General features: G+C 49.0%; 2 protein-coding genes across 6 annotated transcripts in view; both read right to left on the reverse strand.

Moving 5' to 3' along the window:
• The window catches only part of DHX34 (DExH-box helicase 34), a 34,018-nt gene extending 19,592 nt beyond the window's left edge, over nt 1-14,426 (reverse strand). The window contains exons 1-3 of one of the 4 annotated variants that reach the window (XM_045531315.1): nt 14,369-14,426; nt 3,193-4,185; nt 2,129-2,440 (exon numbers count right to left, since the gene is read on the reverse strand). In XM_045531315.1, the coding sequence (XP_045387271.1) occupies nt 2,129-2,440; nt 3,193-3,897 (1,017 nt within the window). In that variant the 5' untranslated portion in view covers nt 3,898-4,185; nt 14,369-14,426. Of the gene's footprint in view, nt 1-2,128; nt 2,441-3,192; nt 4,186-6,842; nt 7,838-7,858; nt 7,899-14,368 lie in introns of those variants that run through there. The other 3 variants (XM_045531312.1, XM_045531314.1, XM_045531313.1) reach the window with 3 other exon arrangements.
• On the reverse strand, nt 8,695-14,453 carry C5AR2 (complement C5a receptor 2). 2 transcript variants are annotated; one of them, XM_045531316.1, is made up of 3 exons: nt 14,369-14,453; nt 13,149-13,579; nt 8,695-10,612 (listed from the first exon to the last, which is right to left on the reverse strand). In XM_045531316.1, the coding sequence occupies exon 3, from the start codon at nt 10,595-10,597 to the stop codon at nt 9,578-9,580; it is 1,020 nt and encodes a 339-aa protein (XP_045387272.1). In that variant the 5' UTR covers nt 10,598-10,612; nt 13,149-13,579; nt 14,369-14,453; the 3' UTR covers nt 8,695-9,577. The 2 variants fall into 2 exon arrangements, with proteins under 2 accessions (XP_045387272.1, XP_045387273.1); XM_045531317.1 differs by lacking the exon at nt 13,149-13,579 and having other exon boundaries at nt 14,369-14,452.
• Between the last annotated feature and the right edge of the window lie 3,780 nt (nt 14,454-18,233).

Raw genomic sequence — 18,233 nt, forward strand, 5'->3', positions numbered from 1 at the left:
CTGTGTGCTGGCTACATAGATGTATTTCATTTGTGAAAGTTAATTGAGCTATACTCTTTTTTTTTTTTTTTTGAGACAGAGTCTCACTCTGTTGCCCGGGCTAAGAGTGAGTGCCATGGCGTCAGCCTAGCTCACAACAACCTCAAAGTCCTGGGCTTAAGCGATCCTCCTGCCTCAGCCTCCCGAGTAGCTGGGACTACAGGCATGTGCCACCATGCCCGGCTAATTTTTTCTATATATATTTTTAGTTGGCCTGATAATTTCTTTCTATTTTTAGTAGAGATGGGGTCTCACTCAGGCTGGTCTCGAACTCCTGACCTCGAGCAATCCACCCACCTCGGCCTCCCAGAGGGCTAGGATTACAGGCGTGAGCCACCACGCCCGGCCTATACTCTTATGATATGTATTAATACATTCTTTTGTGTTTAGAATATGGTAATTTCTATGACAAGAAAAATTCTACATGATAGAACCAGTATTAAAATCCTAGAAATCACTTCTCAGGAAGCATCCTCATTCTTTTTGTACAGCTGCTTGGAAGACAGATTGATGGGTATTTAGAACTAGAAACCACAGGGACAATGAAGTCCTTCCTGGAAGTTTCTCCCATACAGATGAGGACAATTTCCTGGGACAGTAGTTCTCCACCAGAGGTTGCCCCCCAGGGAATATGTGGCAACATCTGGAGACATTTTTGGTTGTTACAACTGGAGGACGAGAACGCTACTAGCATCCAGTGGCCAGGGGTGCTGCTAAATGCCCTACAGCACACAGGAGAGCCCTGACCACAAAGAATTCTCCAGCCCTTCTAACCAAAGGAAATCAATATATAAAAAAGATACTTGCACTTGTTATGTGTATCACAGGACTATTCACAATAGTGAAGACATGGAATCAACCTCAATGCTCAGCAATGGAGGACTGGATAAAGAAAAGGTGGTGTATGCACACCACGGAATACTATGCAGCTATAAAAAAGAATGAAATCATGTCTTTTGCAGCAACACAGGTGGAACTGGAGGCCATTATCTTGAATGAAACAACTCAGACACAGAAAGACAGATACTGCATGTTCTCATAAGCAGGAGCTAAACAATGTGTACATGTGGGAGCAGAGTGTGGAACAATGGAGACTTGGATTATGGTGGGAGGTTGCTTGGTGGGTATGATGTGTGTTGCTTCAGTGACATATGCTCTGAAGGCCCTGACTTCACCACGATGCATTACATCAATGTAAAAAATTTCACTTATACCCACATGAATATAAAAATAAAAAATAAGTGGGAGAAAAGAATCATCCAGCCCAAAATGTCAATACTGCTGGCTTTAAGAAATCCTGCCCTATGAGATGGTAGAGCAATAAAAGAAAAGGAGCCTGGGTCCCTGAATGACCACATGGAAGAGAGCTGCTCACCAGCCTGGACTGGCCAGACTCTTACATAAGAGAAATAAATTTTTATCTTATTTGAGCCCTTATATTTTTAGGTTTTTTTGTTATAGCAATTTAGCTTTCACTCTTAACAAGCACTTAGCACCCTACCTGGCACATTGTAAATGGTCAGAATAAATGACAGCTTCAAAAAAAGAGAGAATGTCCTTAATAGAAGAGATGCAAAATATAGCAGTAGAGAGAAGAGACATGCCCAGGTTTGGCCAGTGCTATGGTTTTGATATTTGACCCTCCAAACCTCATGATGAAATCTGATCCCCAGTGTTTGAGGTGGGGCCCAATGGAAAGTGTTTGAGTCATGCAGAAGGATCTCTCATGAATGGCTTGGTGCCACCTCAAGGTACACAGGTTCTTGATTCATCAGTTCCCCTGAAAGATGGTTATTAAACAGAACCTGCACTCCCCTCCCCTCTCTTGCTTCCTCCCCAACAATGTGATCTCTGCACAAGCCAGTTTCTTTCCACCTTCCACTGTGGGTGGAAGCAGTCTGAGGGCCTAAACAGAAAGCCAAGCAGATGCCAGCACCATGCTGCTTCTACAGCCTGCAGAACTGTGACCTCATAAACCTCTCTCCTTTATAAATGACCCAGTCTCGGTTATTCCTTTATAGCAACACTAAACAGACAGAGACAGCCAGAGACCAGGTGGGAGCTCTGAGTGGGAGGAGGAAGCACTCACGGTGATGGGGAAGAGCCGGCCAGGCACCTGCACCACAGGGGCATCGCCAAAGTAGCTGGAGAAGAGCGAGATGTTGATGGTGGCCGACATGAGGATGACCTTGAGGTCAGGCCGCTTGGGCAGCAGGCGCCGGAGGACACCCAGCAGGAAGTCGTTGTGGAGGTGCCGCTCGTGGACTTCATCCACGATCAGGACCTCGTACTGGGGCAGGCTGGGCTCCCGCTGGATTTGCCGCAGAAGCAGCCCGACTGTCAGGAACACAATCTTGGTGGCTGCTGAACGCGTGCTCTCAAAGCGGATCTGGTAGCCAACCTAGGGTGTGTGGAAGGCCCACAGTGCTGTCAGGAGAGGACCCAGAGCCTGGGCACTAGCCCCCCACCCTGCCCAAATAGAAAATCTGAGCAAATGCCATGCCTCTGCATCAGACTCTGCAGTCCAACGGGCCTGAGTTTGAATCTCACCCCTGCAACATTGGGCAAGCAATGGCATCCCTTAAAGACCTATTTTTTTCTCCTAGGTGCTGTGAGAACTCCATGTGATAATGCACCTAAAGTATCTGGCACAGTGCCTGGTGTATATATAATATTAATTATAATAACAGTAATTAACCTTTCTTTGTAATCAACGTTCTTCCTTACTGTGTGCCAGGAACTACTCTAAATGCTTTTTGTTGGGCACGGTGGCTCATGCCTGTAATCCCAGCACTTTGGGAGGCTGAGGCGAGAGGATTGCTTGAGGCCAGGAGTTTTGAGGCTGCTGTGAGCTATGCCACTGCAGGCCAGCCTGGGTGACAGAGCAAGACCCTATCTCTTTAAAGAAACAAAAAAAAAGATTGATGAACATTTAGGACATTTCCAATTTTGGCTGTGAAATTGCTATCCTTGTACTGCTAGTACCTTTGTCATTTGGCCCACATAGAAACCAATCTATAGATAAAGTTCTAGAAGAATCACCACTGGGTCAAAGGATAAGTGCTTAACTTTTACTGAAACTGCCATGTGGACAAGCAATCTATTCCCCAAGGTCACGCTGGAAGAATCGGAAACCTGGCATGTCCCACTCACCTGCGAACCATACTGACTGAGGCTCTCAAAGCCAACACGCTTGGCCAGTGAGATGCAGGCGATTCGACGGGGCTGGGTGCATGCCACGTGACTGAAGCCAGCAGCCAGCAGGTACTGGGGCACCTGAGTGGACTTGCCACAGCCCGTGTCACCAGCCACCACCACCACCTGATGCTTCTTGAGCGTCTTCAGGATGCGGGTCCCATACTGGGCAATGGGAAGTGCTGCCCGCTCACGCTGCAGTTTGGCCAGCCGCCCAAACGCCTGCTTCTGGCCAAAGTCCAGGTAGTGCAACAGGGCTCGGCGGAACTCAGACACTCTCTCTGGGGGCAGGCGCCCGCCCGGCCCCCGATAGCCCCGCACGTCGGGACCGAGGACAGAGAGGTTGATGCGGTACCGAGGGTCGTAAGTGCGAGGGAGGTCGGCCAGGGCTGGGATACTGTGCTTGGGATGCCCGGGGTCTTTCTCCTCCTTCCTGGAGGTCTTGAGATTCTGGAATCTCTGCAGGCGTTCAAAGAAGGTCCAAAACTTCTGGCACTCCTCAGAACCCTGACGGATACAACCCTCTTCACCGAAGAAGGCATCTTCCAAGAGGCGACGCGTCTCTGGACAATTCCAGTCCCATTTCTCCAGGGCCTTTTCCTCACTGGGAGCCTGGTGGTGGTCTGGGTGACCCCTACCCTCCCTCATTCGGGGAGGAGGCATGTTGCTAGTCACAATGCTACCACAAATGTGGCCTCAGTTCCAGTCACCTGGACAAAATAGCTTATCTGTCCCCCACCTCCAGAGTAGGAGGCCAGTGCCTGAGATAAGGAATTACTTTCTCTTCAAAAAGCTAATTTTCCTCCTCGTTCACGGTACAGGACCACCGTAGATGACAGGGTTAAGTGGCCAGGGGCCTGGTTGAGCTGGTGTTGCACAGGGTACCTCATGATTCCTGCAGTGAACTCTGGGATGGGCACAAGTTTATACTGGGTTTTCAGGCTCTGGATGCTTGGGAAAGAGAACAGAAGACATTCGATCATTTTTAGAAATATCTGTTAAAAGCGTGCTGTTTCTCGAGCACTGGACTAGGAAAAGGAGGTAAAGAATAAGACCACCTGAGTCCTCACAGGTGGCCATGGTCACATGAAAGAGACACACACTCCCAGACTGACAACACAGTGATGGGAGCCATGGAGTCCGAAGGAGGTGCCTGCCCATGCTTGGGAGTCAGGGAAGGATCCCAAAGGAGGGGACGTTTGACCTGACACCTAAAAGAGGACTATGGGTCGAGTGGCCAATAAACAGTAGAACTTTGCTGTAAGAGGAAATAACACGAGAGAGGTGTGATATAATGAAAAGAATAAGGCAAGGGTTCTGAACCTAGGGCTCACAAAGCTTCAGAACATTGAGATTAAATGCAAAATTTTGGCTGCGTGTAATGGCTCACGCCTGTAATCCTAGCAATTTGGGAGGCCGAGGCATGAGGATCGCTTGAGGCCAGGAGTTCTAAATCAGCCTGGACAAGAGTGAGACTCCATCACTACGAAAAAATAAAAATAAAAAATTAGCCAGGCACGATGGCAAACACCTGTAGTCCCAGCTACTTGAGAGACTGAGGCAGGGGTATCGCTTGAGGCCAGGAGATTGAGGTTGCATTGAGCTCTGATCATGCCACTGCACTCCAGTCCAGGTAGCAGGGCAAGACCCTGTCTCTAAATAAATAAATGCAAAATTTTGCAAGTGTTATGTATGTATTATTTTTGCCTACCTGACAGAACCCCTTACCCCTTTTCTGAGAACAGTACCCACCTTCCTTTGGAGAACAACCCTTCCTCAGTTCCACACAGTTCTGAGGGCCTTTAAGCCAGAGAACCCCTACTATTTGGGCAGGCGACAAAGGCCTAGCCAATCAGTGTACTCTATTCCCCCTTTAACCAGTGATTGGTCTGGGGAGTGGACACATGACCCAAGCAGCACCAATCAGTGCTCTTCTTTGGAATTTCGATTGGTTACTAGGAGAAAAAAACTCTCACTTTATTGTGACAAGTTTAATATAAACCCGGAGCTGTTTGCAGTAGTTCTGGAACATTATAGTCTTTCCTAGAAACCTACTCTAGAGAAAAGCCTGCACATGGGCACAGTGAGGCACAACCAGAGATGGCTACTGTGCAACTACAGGGAGAAAGGAGAACGACGGAGGGGGCAGAAGCTTGGCAGCATCATTTAGTGCCTAAGGCTTAGTTCCCCTCTCAGCTACACAACAAAATGCCTTTTTGCTTAAAGTTGGGTATTTGACTTTCAGCTGAAAAAGTCCTAATTAATAAAGAGCATACCCTCAATGTGCAATTTTCTGGAGTCCATCACTCAGATTCTTAAAAGGGGTTTATAATCTTAAAAGGGTTCAAAGCTTTTCTTGGTAAAGGCCTTGGAATCAGGCAGATCTGGGATTGAATCTCAGCTTCAACATTTACTAGGTGTGTGCCCACTGGAAAATTAACTTGGGATGGTTTTCTTCATCTATGAAATGGAGACAGGCTAGGCACACTGGCTCATGCCTATAATTCTAGCACTTTGGGAGGCCAAGGCAGGAGGATCACTTGAGGCCAGGCGTTCCAGACCAGCCAGGGCAACATAGTAAGACCCACCTCTACATAAAAATAAGAAAAATTAGCTGGGCGTGGTGGTGCACACCTGTAGTCCCAGCTACTCAGAAGGCTGAGGTAGGAGGATCACTTGTGCCCAGGACTTTAAGGGTATAGTGAGCTATGATATCACACCACTACACTCCAGCCTGGGTGACAGAGCAAGACCCTGTCTCTATTTAAAAAAAAAAAAAAAAAAAAGAGACAATATCCAATGTCAAACCATTGCAATGTTTATCACCTAGCCTGGTACAAAGAAGCTAAATAGTAACTAGTTTTTCCCCTACCACAAGAGATGACAAACATGGGGAAAACAGCAGGACGAACTGTGGTATATAATCTGGAAAAAATTCTACTCACAAGGCCACAATTCCCCTTCTTAATGGTATTAGCAATGCTCCACCTACTCCGCCTTCAATCTCTCAAGGGCCATCATGGAACAGTTCAGAGACTGAATCTCTGGGGGAAGGGGGTGGCCGGGGGTGGGGGGGACACTCAGGCAAACCCTGGAAGTTACTAGAGCCAGGTATACAGGCTTCAGGTCTCGAGTGAGGAAGAACTTGTGAACTGGCAGAGTTGTTTCCCACCGAAACACCAGCTTATGGGGAGTGCACATCACTTCCTGATAAACACCTGGGCTGGGTGAGGCTAAGGCTGCATCACCCTCCTGTTCTAGGAGGGAGAATGAGAAGGCCTTGGAGGGCTACCATGACATGAGCCAATGATTCACAGAAAAGGACAGGGACAACAAAAAGCAGAGCGTTCCTCTCAGGCTACAAACTGCCCACACATGCTGGGCTCAACTGAGAGCATCCCGTGCCTCTCAAAGAGTCTCTTAGACTTTTAGATTGTCTAGATCTTCTAGTTTCTGTGTCTCTCACCATCTCTTGGCCTATTTCTCCTAGGCCAGTGGCCGTTTGTGGGTTTGTTTCCCTCTCTCCTCCCCTTCTCTTTCAGCCCATCTTGCTCACCACTCTCATCTCTCTTCCCTTGCCTAGTCTGGTCTCATCCCTCTTCATTTACCTGAGTCCATGTTTCAGAATGATTTTCTCTGTCACCCAACTGTCTCTCTCTTCATCCCTCTTCAGTTCTCCACTCGTCTTTCTCCATCTCGTTCTCCTTTTCTGTTCAAATCTTTTTTTCTGGCTCCCCATTTTTGTCTCCCTCCATTTCTCCATCTAATACTTTGTCTCCCAACCGTCTGAAGCTTTAACAACAACCAGCGCCTACTTACTTGCTTACACGTGTGTGTTCTAAATCCTATGTATGTACACATCACACTTTTCTCACAACCCTGAGATGGTGCTATAAGGCTCCCTATTTTACTGAGCCACAGAGACATTAGGTAAGTAGTAAGTGGCAGGTAAAGAATTCAAATCTAGAGATTTGGATTCCACTTCCTGCCTTCTCCATTTTTCGCAAGATTCGCCACCACCTTTGTTGGGTTCTCCCTATTTCACTGTCTCCATCCTTATCCATCAGTGTCTTGCTTCTCCATTTAAATTGTTCTGGGAACACACCCACTTTGCTGGTGTGTCTCCCCAGTCGGCCTCACATTTGACTTCCAATAAACCTTTGTCAATTTTTTTAAATTAAGACAAACTGTTCCCCTCTTCAGTCTATTTCTGTACCCTAGTGTCCAAGCTAGCCGTTCTACATTTCCCTCCACGTGGTGTGACCACACCTCTTGACCTCGTGTTCTCTGCGAGCCTTTCTCGGCGGAACCCATCAGCCTCTTGCCCACGGTCTCCCTAGCTTTCAGCTTTCCTCCTCTCTCACGCTCCCCGTCTTTCGGCCCCTCAGTTTCTCTAAGCTTCTTCTCGTGCCTCCATTTGTCTGGGGCTTCTCTAACCCCCACGTTGTCTCAGAGACGCTCAGGATCCATCTCCGTCCGCTTCTAACCGCCCTTCGGCTCCCTCCCCCATTCCCTCTCATCTCAGAATATCCCTCGTTCCTGGGCTCTGTCCTTCATCACCTCCCACCAGGTCCGACACCGACCCTCACGGTCCGCGTCTCTGCGTCCGCCCCACCTCCCTCACCTCACTAACCGCCGCGGACGCCTCAACTTCCGGTCCCAAGAGGCCCCTCTCGCTTCCGTAGCCAGTCCTGCGCCTGCGCACGCCGCTCTTCGGCCTGACCCCGCCCCGCCGCCGACAAGAGGAGCCAGTTGGGAGCTGAGGGCGGCCCAAGACCCACCTTGCGCCTGCGCACAGTGCGCTCCCGCCCCGCCTCGATATGGGCGGAGCCTCAAGTGACCGTGCGCCCTCTAGAGGACCGTGGAGGTGTTGCGGTGGAGACATGCAAGCCCCGCCTCCCCGGCCCCACCGCCTCCTACCCGAGTTGCGGCCCCCCTACACCGCATGATCGCTAGGACGCTGGGGTTTTACCCCAAGAGAGGTCGCCGGCGCACAGGCACTATTAAAACAGTCCCGTGATCACTCTATTAATGTATAATTTACTAATAAATAATCCAAGTCAAGCCGCCAGCTCCCAGCAGGGGCCATTTCTGTCTTGGTCATCCTTTGTTCCCCCGCGTCCACCACAGGGCCTGATGCGGGTATACGGTCGCGAAATGTTTGTTGAATGAATGACCAAATGAATAGAAAAGTGAGTCCTCTTCAATATAGGAAAGCAACACCATAAGGTACATGTGAAAGTTCAGTGTTCTAGAGTTTACTTTTTAAAGTAGCAAAGTAGTCATAAAGAATTTTCCAACATACCCAAGACTGTTTGAGTAAAAAATAAAGGGGGCTGCTAAAAATATTTCTGAAAGAAACAAGAATCTGGGCACAGTGGTGCATGCCTGTAAGTCCCAGCTACTCGGGAGGCTGAGGCAGGAGGATCGCTTGAGCCCAGGAGTTTGAGGTTGCTCTGAGCTAGACTGACGCCACGGCACTCTGGCCCAGACAACAGAGGGAGACTCTGTCTCAAAAAAAAAAAAAAAATCTAAGTCAGACCAAGACATCCCTGTGCTCAGAATAGGGTCGCCTGATTTAGCAGGCACACAAATTACAGAAGGCCCAGTTAACTTTGGATTTCAGATAAACAACAATTTTTTAGTATAAGTATATCCCATGTGATTATTTGGGACATTGTAACACTAAAAAATGTGTTGTTTATCTGAAGCTTAAGTTTTTACTGAGAATCTTGCATTTTGTCTGGTAACCATAGCTCAGAACCCTTCCATGGGCCCCCAAACATGTGGTGTGGCCTAGAAGGCTTTCCAAATCTGCCCCCCACTTCGTCTCGCACCACTGTCCCCCTCGCTCACTCTGCTTCACCCATGCCAGCCTCACCACTGTTCCTGGAAAACGTCAAGTACCTCCTGCCCCAGGGCCTTTGCTCTTGCTGTTTCCTCTGCTTGGAACGCCCATCACCCAAATTTAAGCATGACTCCCCTTCTTTCTTCAGGTTTTGGCTCAAATGTCACCTTACCTAGGGGGCCTCGCCTGGCTAAACCCTCCCTTCCTCCACCCAGCCTGCTCTATCCCCTTAGGTTTTTTAACACTTATGGCCACTTGAAATACTCCACATTCCTTTGTTTATTGTCTATTTTTCTCCACTAGAACGTCAGCCCCCGAGGGCAGGATTTGTGTCTGTCTTGGTCACTGCTATATGGCCAGTGCCTATAACCAGGCCTTGCCAGTGCATAATGGATGTTTGTTGAATGAAGGAAGGAATAAAATGAAGACATTGGTGAGCCCCTGGATCCAGCTATGCCTGAAGCCCGTTTTGTGAAATGGAATAGTCCCTCTAGCCTACACTTCCATCTCCGAGACCAGGTCATGGCTGGTGGATTTCTTGCTGGCCACACTTTCATCCTTGCCCTGGGACTCCCTCAGGGCCCAATGACATGCAGCGGGCAGTGACCGGCGCAGTTGAGCCCGCCCGAAATACAGGAAGAGCACAGGATTGAGGCAGCTGTGAGCCAGGGCAAGGCCCACGACCAGGGGATCTGCCCGCAGGGCTTGGGCCAGGAGCGCAGAGTTCGGGGCAACCATGGCGAGTACCAGACCCAGCAAGTGGTAGGGCGTCCAGCAGACGAAAAACCCCACCACGACGGCCGTGCCCAGTGGCCAACGGCGTTGGGCAGCGTGGCACAGGAGGGCACCGTGGCAGCTGGCCACCACCACCAGAGGCCCCAAGAAGCCAAAAATGAAACGGGTGACAGTCACTGCGACCTCGGTCCTGGCCGAGCCCCCGTAGTCCACCACACACTCCAGCCGGGCAGGAAAGTGCTCCTGGTGCAGCCGGCGGTAGACAGCAGAGGGCACAGTGAGCAGCAAGGCCAGCATCCAGGCTGCCACACAGGCCACCTGCACCCCCCGTGTCCGCTGAGCTGCTGCCCACCGGGTGGGCCTGAACGCCAGCAGGCAGAAGTCAGTGCTGAGAGCAGCCAGGAGCAGGACGCTGGCGTACATGGACAGCAGGATGACCGAGGGCAGCACCCGGCAGCCCACTGCCCCATATGGCCAGTGGCCCCTACCGGCAATGGGCACTGCCAGGATGGGGAGAGACACACAGCACAGCAGATCCGCTGCGGCCAGGTGGAGCAGCCAGGTGGCACCGACCCTCCGGCGGGCCTCCTTCCTGGCCACCCAGGCCACCATGGCGTTGCCTGGCACCCCCACCAGGAAGACGGCAGCATACAGTAGCAGCGAGGCCACGCGGAGCGAGCCGATGGAGTGGCAGGCGCCGTCCGGGCAGTCCACGGGGAGATCTCCAATGTCGCTGTAATCCCCGTACTCGTACTCGTAGCTGAGAGACGCGTTCTCCATTCAGGCCCCAGACGCCTGGACAGGAAAGAAACAGGACGAAGACCCAGTGAGGGAGATGCTAAGGCCCTGGGAGCCCTGGGGTGTCGGCAGCCCAGCCCATCGGCACCTTGCAGACTGGAATAGCACGATGCTAGAACTGCAGCACATCAGAGCACTGGAATTCTACAGTGCTGAAGTGTTGGAACATCTCAGAATTCTAGAATATTCCAATGTTAGAACTCTATCTTGATAAAACTCTTGGAATTCCAAAATATTAAACTATTAGGACCCTAGCCATATATTATTTGGAGTTCCAGGGCAGCAGTGTCCAAGAGGACTTGCAATGTTCTCTATCTGTGCTGTCCAGTGTGCCAGCTGCCAGCCACATGTGGCCGCTAGCTATTCAAATGCGGCAAGTGTGACCGAGGAACTGAATTTTCCATTTTCATCGATTTTGCTTCATTTTAATAGCTACTGTGACCAGTGGCTACTTATTGAACTGTGAAGTTCTAGCACATTAAAATATTAGAACACCAGTATGTTAGCAACCTGGAATTCTAGAATTCAAATTATTAAATATCTAAAATATCAAACAGGGAAAAGGTAAATATGTATTCACAGCAAGGGTATTTGTCTTGATTCCTCTTCATCTGTATTTTCTAATCTTGGTGCAATGATAATGTACCTCTAAAGCAATTTTTTCATCTTTGTTTATATAAACTATTACTTTGCTGTCTGCATGTTATAGTAAAACATGCAGAAGCAAAGTGCACACATCACACAAGGGACAGCTCACTGGGTTTTACAACCTGAACACATCTGTAGCTAGCACCCAGATCGAGACACAGAACATTCTAGAATCCTACTAGAGCGATTTTAAAAAGTAGTGATGACCGGGCATGGTGCCTGTAGTCCCAGCTACTTGGGAGGCTGAGGTGGGAGGATCGCTTGAGCCCAGGAGTTTGAGGCTGCAGTGAGCTATGATGATGCCACTGCACTCTAGCCTCGGTGACAGAGAGAGACCCTGTCCCAAAAACATAAAACAAAAACACAAAATGTAATAATAATGTTAGGAAAGTAGGGAAAATAAAATGAATTCTCTGTCATTCATTCATTCATTCATTCAGCACTCTTCCTGAGCCCCTTTTCTGTTCCAGGTACTGTTCCAGGTACTGAGGCACAGCAGAGGACAAGGCAGACAAGCTGGCACTCCAGTGGGACGAGTCGGACAGTAAAGAAATAAATAAACAAAAGCCTTAGTATTTTAGAAGGTGAACAATGTATGGGAAAAAATCGCACAGGAAGCTGGCTGTGTTGGAATTTTACATGAGTGGTCAGGGAAGGCTTCGCTGAGAAGGTGACATTTGCATAAAACCCTAAAGAAATGGAAGGAGGGAGATGTGTGGAGATGTGGGAGGGGGGGCGGTCCAGGCAAAGAGAACAGCCAGTGCAAAAGCCCCAGGGATGGGGACATGATGGTCATGTTCAAGGAACAGCAAGGAGGCCAGTGTGGCTGGCGTGGAGTAGGCGAGCGGGAGAAGGTAGGAGGTAAGAACAGAGTTATCAGGCCAAGATCACGTGGGGCCACATGGCGTGTCTTAAGGACTTTATCTCTTATTCCAAATGAGACGGGAGCTGTCGGAGGGTGCTTAGCAGAGAAGTGACATAATCTATCATATTATAGCAGTAATAATAACATTATTATCATTGTCATTATGACAAGCCACCATGTCTTGAACACTTTGTGTTATGCACCAGGCATTGCTCCAAGCAGCTTTAAACATTGTATCATTTAATGTCTATCACTGACTGAATTTGACAATATTGTTATACTCCTTCCGCAGAGGAGCAAACTGAAGCACAGAGAAGTTAAGTAACTTACCTAAGATCACCCAGCTAAGTAGGCAACAGAGCTGAATTTAAACTGTGTTAGTCCCACTGCGGAGCCCTGTGCCCTAGAATATTGTGATCCCAAACACTTAGACTCTGGAGTTGGGAGGCAGTATAGCCAGTGGCCCTGAGCAGACTTCGGCTCTGTGACCATGAGTGACAGACACTGGCAGTTGACTGTCTCACTTTCCTCATCAGAGAAATGAAAGTCATCGAGGTGAACAAACCTCACGGGTTTGGGGAGCCCTGGGGAATGAGTAGGTGGAAAGCATGTGGCACAAAATGAGGCTTTGGGTAGATGAAGCTTTGGGGAGGACAGGATTCCGGAGTCCCCGCCCCCCGCCCCTCAGTGTCAGAGTGGCCCGGCCCTCTGGCTCTCTGCTGACTCTTCTGGCTTGGCTGGCCCTGCCCAGAGCTCCAGCTGGTGTTGACACACAGGAAGGACAGAGAGGAAGTTGGGACACTCCTCCACACGCCCTCCGCCCTGCCAGGTAGCGTAGGAAACCAAGCCACTTTCTGTGTGTGTTTAGAGTGTGACACTCTGCTTTATATTATTTCCACCCCTAGAGTCAAACAAGTGCAGGATTTAAAAACTCAACCCCACCACCACCAGCTGTGTGGCATTGGGCACATCACCTAACCTCTCTGTGCCTCCAAAACATCGGAATAATAATAGACCTACCTTAGAGGGTGTTCCTTGGAGGGTGTTGTAAGAATTCAACCAGTTAACAGGAGAGCTAGGCAACACTGGCCCGCAGTGGCGTCACATGTGTGCCAGCTCTGTTATCACTGTCCCCACGCTGCCTCTCTCTCCTCTCTCAGATCCCGCCCTGCCCAGCTCTTCTGATTATAAACAGTCCAGGAAACAGGAAACTTTCTGTGCATCAGCGATGATATCAGTCCATGGCATTTCTTTTGTAGTATTTTAACCCGAAATGGGTGCTTTCCACACTCGCTGTTCCATCTCTTCATCTTTTCCACTTAATGCGTTTTAGATCTGGTTTCCTATCCACCTGTCTGTACACGCACCGATCCGATTCTTCACAAAAGCTTCAAAAGTGGTCCACCGGCTGCACGGGTCATGCTTACTAACCAGCCGCAGACTAAAGGACACTTAATAGTAATGGTAAAGATAATCATGAGAAGCATTATTATTGTATTACTTTTTACAATAAACAAAGTCCCTTTATATGTTTACATACAGATCGTCCCCGACTTACGATGGATCGGCTGAATGATTTTTTGTCTTTACCACGGTGCCAAAGCGATATGCATTCACAAGAAACCGTCCTCCAGGTACCCATACAGCTATTCTGTTTTTCACTTTCAGTGCAGTATTTAAGAACTTATGTGAGATATTCAACACTGTATTGTTTTGGGGGGGTAGGTGGGGTTGAGACAGGGTCTCGCTCTGTCACCCAGGCTGGAGTGCAGATGTGCGATCATAGCTCACTGTAACCTTGAACTTCTAGACGCAAGCAATCTTCCTGCTTCAGCCTTCCAGGTAGCTGGGACTACCGGTTTGTGCCACCACACCCAGCTGATTTTTTTTTTATTTTTTGTAGAGATGGGGTCTTGTTCTGTTGCCCGGGCTGGTCTCAAACTCCCAGCCTCAAGCGATCCTCTCGCCTTAGTCTTCCTAAGTGCTGGGATTATAGGTGTGGGCCACTGTGCCCAGCCCGTTTGGATCCTGTGACCAAAGCTCTGCTGTTGGGCTGCCCAAGTTAATTCTGAGACTCTGGGACTCTGGCTTGTACTCCAACATGTTGGCATTAATAATAAGGTTCCACTTCCCAGAGTCTAGTTCTGACTCCTAGATTCTGAAAGTAACGATTCTAAGAGCCCAAGATCATGGAATCCCTCCCATTTCCTCCTTCCCTCCCTTGTTCCCTCCATCCTTACCGTCTCTTCCAAGAAGGTCCCCAATTTTGCCAAATGCCACTTCAGACCACAATCCCAGCCCCCGGCCAGGGCCCAGGAAGTCTTGGGTCTCTCCCCGTGTCTGGCAGCTGGTAGAGTCCTGGGAATCCACCCTGTGTGCCAGGGCTCCTATGGGACACTTCTTGCACTGCCACCTCCCCGGCCCTAGTGAGCCTTCATGAGCAGGAAAAAACAGGAGTGGCCTTTCCCAGTCCCAGGGTGTGTTTGTCCTGGCTTCTTCCCATGACTCACATAGCCCAAAATTATGGGGCAGCCGATGAGGCTGGAGAGGGCTCTGGTGGCGGGAAAGCTGACCCTGTGTCCCCAACACTAATCTCAAAGTCCCGCTTCCTGGAAGCCAGACCTACTGTGGTTTGACCTTCAAGGCCTAGAGGGCTGGGCCTGGATGAGGTCTCACCACAGCACACCGCTGCCCACTGGTCCTGGCCTGGCCACCCTTCTGCCCTCTGCAAGACACATGAAATATTCCTCCTTCCTCATATGCCTTGAGGAAGGCAGCCCAGGGTCACAACCTCCACAAAAAGGCCAACGCAGCCGAGCGCCCTGCCTGAGGCCTCAATAGTAGACAAAACACAGACAAGTCCTGTCCCCACCCTGGGCCTCAATTTTCCATCTACAAAATGGGAAGATGTTGGCTGTAGTGGTTCTTAACCTCCTCTCGCAGCGCAGCACAGTGGCTGAGAACAAGGACTCGAGGCCCACACTGGTAAGATCCGTGCTCCAGCTCCACCCTCATCAAGTTTCAGGGCCTCGGCCGCTCTGAGCCTCAACTTTCCTCATCTGTGAAGTGGACGGTTGCAATGTGCACTGCACTGATTGAAAACACGAATAACAGCGCCTGGCACACAGGATACGTGGTGTGTGTGTTTGTTAACAACAACAAAGAGCATCATATAAATTCTTAAAATACACACCCACACGGCACAGGCCTAGCGAGAGGAAGCGGCTCTCACTCCCGCTTCGGAATCTCACTGCTCAGCACTTCTCGGCGTTGCTGCTTCTCTCTGCACATACTTTAGGGATTGAGGGGATATATTTGTGCATTTATCTTGTTGTTGTTTTAGGGAATAAATTCCTGTTGTTAGAGGAACTTATTTCTGAGGCAAGAGGCCAGGGCTCGTATCCGACACAGGGTGACCCTGCCCTGGGTAGAGACAAACATACCCTCAGTTCCCTCTCCGCCCCTGTCTGTCCTGTCACCCACATCCTGCCAGCCCCAGGCCCCTGCGGGAACTCATCTTGATTGGAAAGAGACTCCGAAGGAAGAACCAGGGAGGGAGGCTGTCCTTCAACAGCTCAAACTTTCTCTTACCCGAGGCATTTACAGTGGCCTGTTGCTCAGCTCACTTGATCTTAATAAACTCCTCACCTAGCCACTAAGTCTCTGGGCATAAGTCTCAGCTATTCTAGGAGGCAAAGGTTTTCTGGTGTCGCTGGAGGAGTGGGCTCTCGCCTGGGGGTCTGGGCTTTGCTGTGGGCCAAGGACAGGGTCTCTGCAGGCTTCAGAAGGCAGGAGAGGGGGTGGTCTGTGTGTGGGGGGGGGTTCTGTCTCCGCAACCCCCGTGAAATGCTGAGTACCAGTCCCTCAACTCACTGGCCATTTCCAGTTCTTTGAATGAGAACAACCTAGAAAGTTATTAAGTTTATCCATATAACACTGCCATTTTTGTAGATCAAAAAAGGTTGAATTTCAGCAAATCCTTAAGACACCAGAATGCAGATTGGTGGTCACCAGAGGGTAAGGGGGTAGGAAATAGGGAGTGACTGCTTCGTGGGTATGGGGTTTCCTTTTGGAGTGAAGAGAATGTTCTGGAACTAGCCAGCAGAAACAGTTATACAATATTGTGAATGTGCAAAATGCCACTAGTGGTAAATTTTATGTTGTGTGCATTTTACCACAATTTGCAAAAGCAATAAATAAATAATTACACCCCCTGACCTCAAAATAGGTTGAATTTTGGCAATTTCATAGAGTTCAACCTAATGAAATTATAGCAGCCTGACAGGATGAATGTCTAAGATGAGGGAGCCAAAGTCTTTTTTCTCTTTTGAACAATATAATATAAAACAATATATATTATGTGACATATGATGCATGGAAAAGGATGTCTTAACATATTTGCAAATCATAAAGCACAACCATAAAAGGAATATCAGTGAAATCACCATCATTCTTAGAATCTTCGATTATCTAAATCAAGGATTGGTAAATACTTGCTGTCAAGGGCCCCAGAGAGTAAATATTTTCACTTTTGTCAGTTGAGATATCATTTGAGGTCTGTCACAATGACTCCGCTCTGCCCTGGCAACATGAAAGCCTCCATAGAGAAATGGGCATGTCCTGTGTTCCAATAAAACTTTATTTACAAAAACAAGCAACGGGCCAGAGTTTGCTGACCCCTGATCTAAATCAAAGGCTCTGAAGGCTAGAGTATTAGAATCACAGACTCTTAGAATGTTGGAATCACAGCCTACAGTGTGAGTTACAGATGACTTGAATCACATGATTCTAGAATGTTCTAGATTCCAGATTCTGGAGCCTTGAAGGATTAGAAGCACAGAACTGGCCAGGCACCGTGGCTCGCGCTTGTAATCCTAGCACTCTGGGAGGCCGAGGTGGGTGAATTGTTTGAGCTCAGGAGTTCAAGACCAGCCTGAGTAAGAGCGAGAACCTGTCTCTACTAAAAAAATAGAAAGAAATTATCTGGACAACTAAAAATATATATAGAAAAAATTAGCCAGGCATGGTGGCGCATGCCTGTAGTCCCAGCTACTTGGGAGGCTGAGGCAGGAGGATCGCTTGAGCCCAGGAGTTTGAGGTTGCTGTGAGCTAAGCTGACGCCACGGCACTCACTCTAGCCCGGGCAACACAGTGAGACTCTGTCTCAAAAAAAAAAAAAAGAAGCACAGAGCTCCAGCAATTAGATGTTAGAATTTTGTAGACATTCTGGAACATTAGTCAAGGAAGTCTAGCCCTGAGTGCTTTGACACTCACGGCCACTGGCCGCATGAGGCTACTGAGTATTTGAAATATGTCAGGTCTGAGGTCAGAAATGCTGTTAAGTGAAAAATTCACACCGGATTTCAAAGACTTAGTACAGAATGAAAAAAGAATATTAAATCTCTCAAGAATATTTTTATACTGACCACATATTGAAATGATACTCTCTGAAATATATAGGGTTAAATACAATATATTACTACAATTAATTTTATCTGATTGCTTCTGTTTCTTTGTGCTTGTCTTTTGCTTGCCTGCTGAGAAATATAAAATCACGTAGGAGGCTCACACTATATTTTCATTAGGCTGTGCCCGTCTAGAGTGATACCCTCCTGGCTCTAAGAGCGGTGAGGCTCAGAAAGGTCACGTGGCACCATTGCAGAGGAGGAGAACTGAGGGGCACAGCCGGCTTGGCCAAGCCCATCTCTCACTTCCCTTCCCTATCACTTCCCCTTTGGCACTTGTTGACCCAGCAGATTCTCCAGGCCGCAGATGTGGCAATCCTCTAGCCCTTGGCCCACTTCCTTCCTGGGCAAGACTTGTCAACACTGGATGGAGGCTACCTCGGGAAGGCCACCTGGATGCTACTCATCGGCCTTCAGGTGTTTCTAAAAGACCATTGTGTGGCCCAGCTCTTGGGACAGTATCTGTATCCTGAATCAGGGTGGGGGGGAAATACTCACTGCCTACAACCTACTCCCCAAACCAGGAAAGCTAGATGATGACCAGGAACAGAGATGGAGTATAAGGGTTGGGGAGGCAGAGGAGGCAGTCAGGGAGGACTTCCTGGAGGAGGCTGCACCCTGAAGGAAGGTAAATGGGGGC

Source organism: Lemur catta, chromosome 19 (genome assembly GCF_020740605.2).
Source record: "Lemur catta isolate mLemCat1 chromosome 19, mLemCat1.pri, whole genome shotgun sequence".
NCBI classification, from domain to species: domain Eukaryota; kingdom Metazoa; phylum Chordata; class Mammalia; order Primates; family Lemuridae; genus Lemur; species Lemur catta.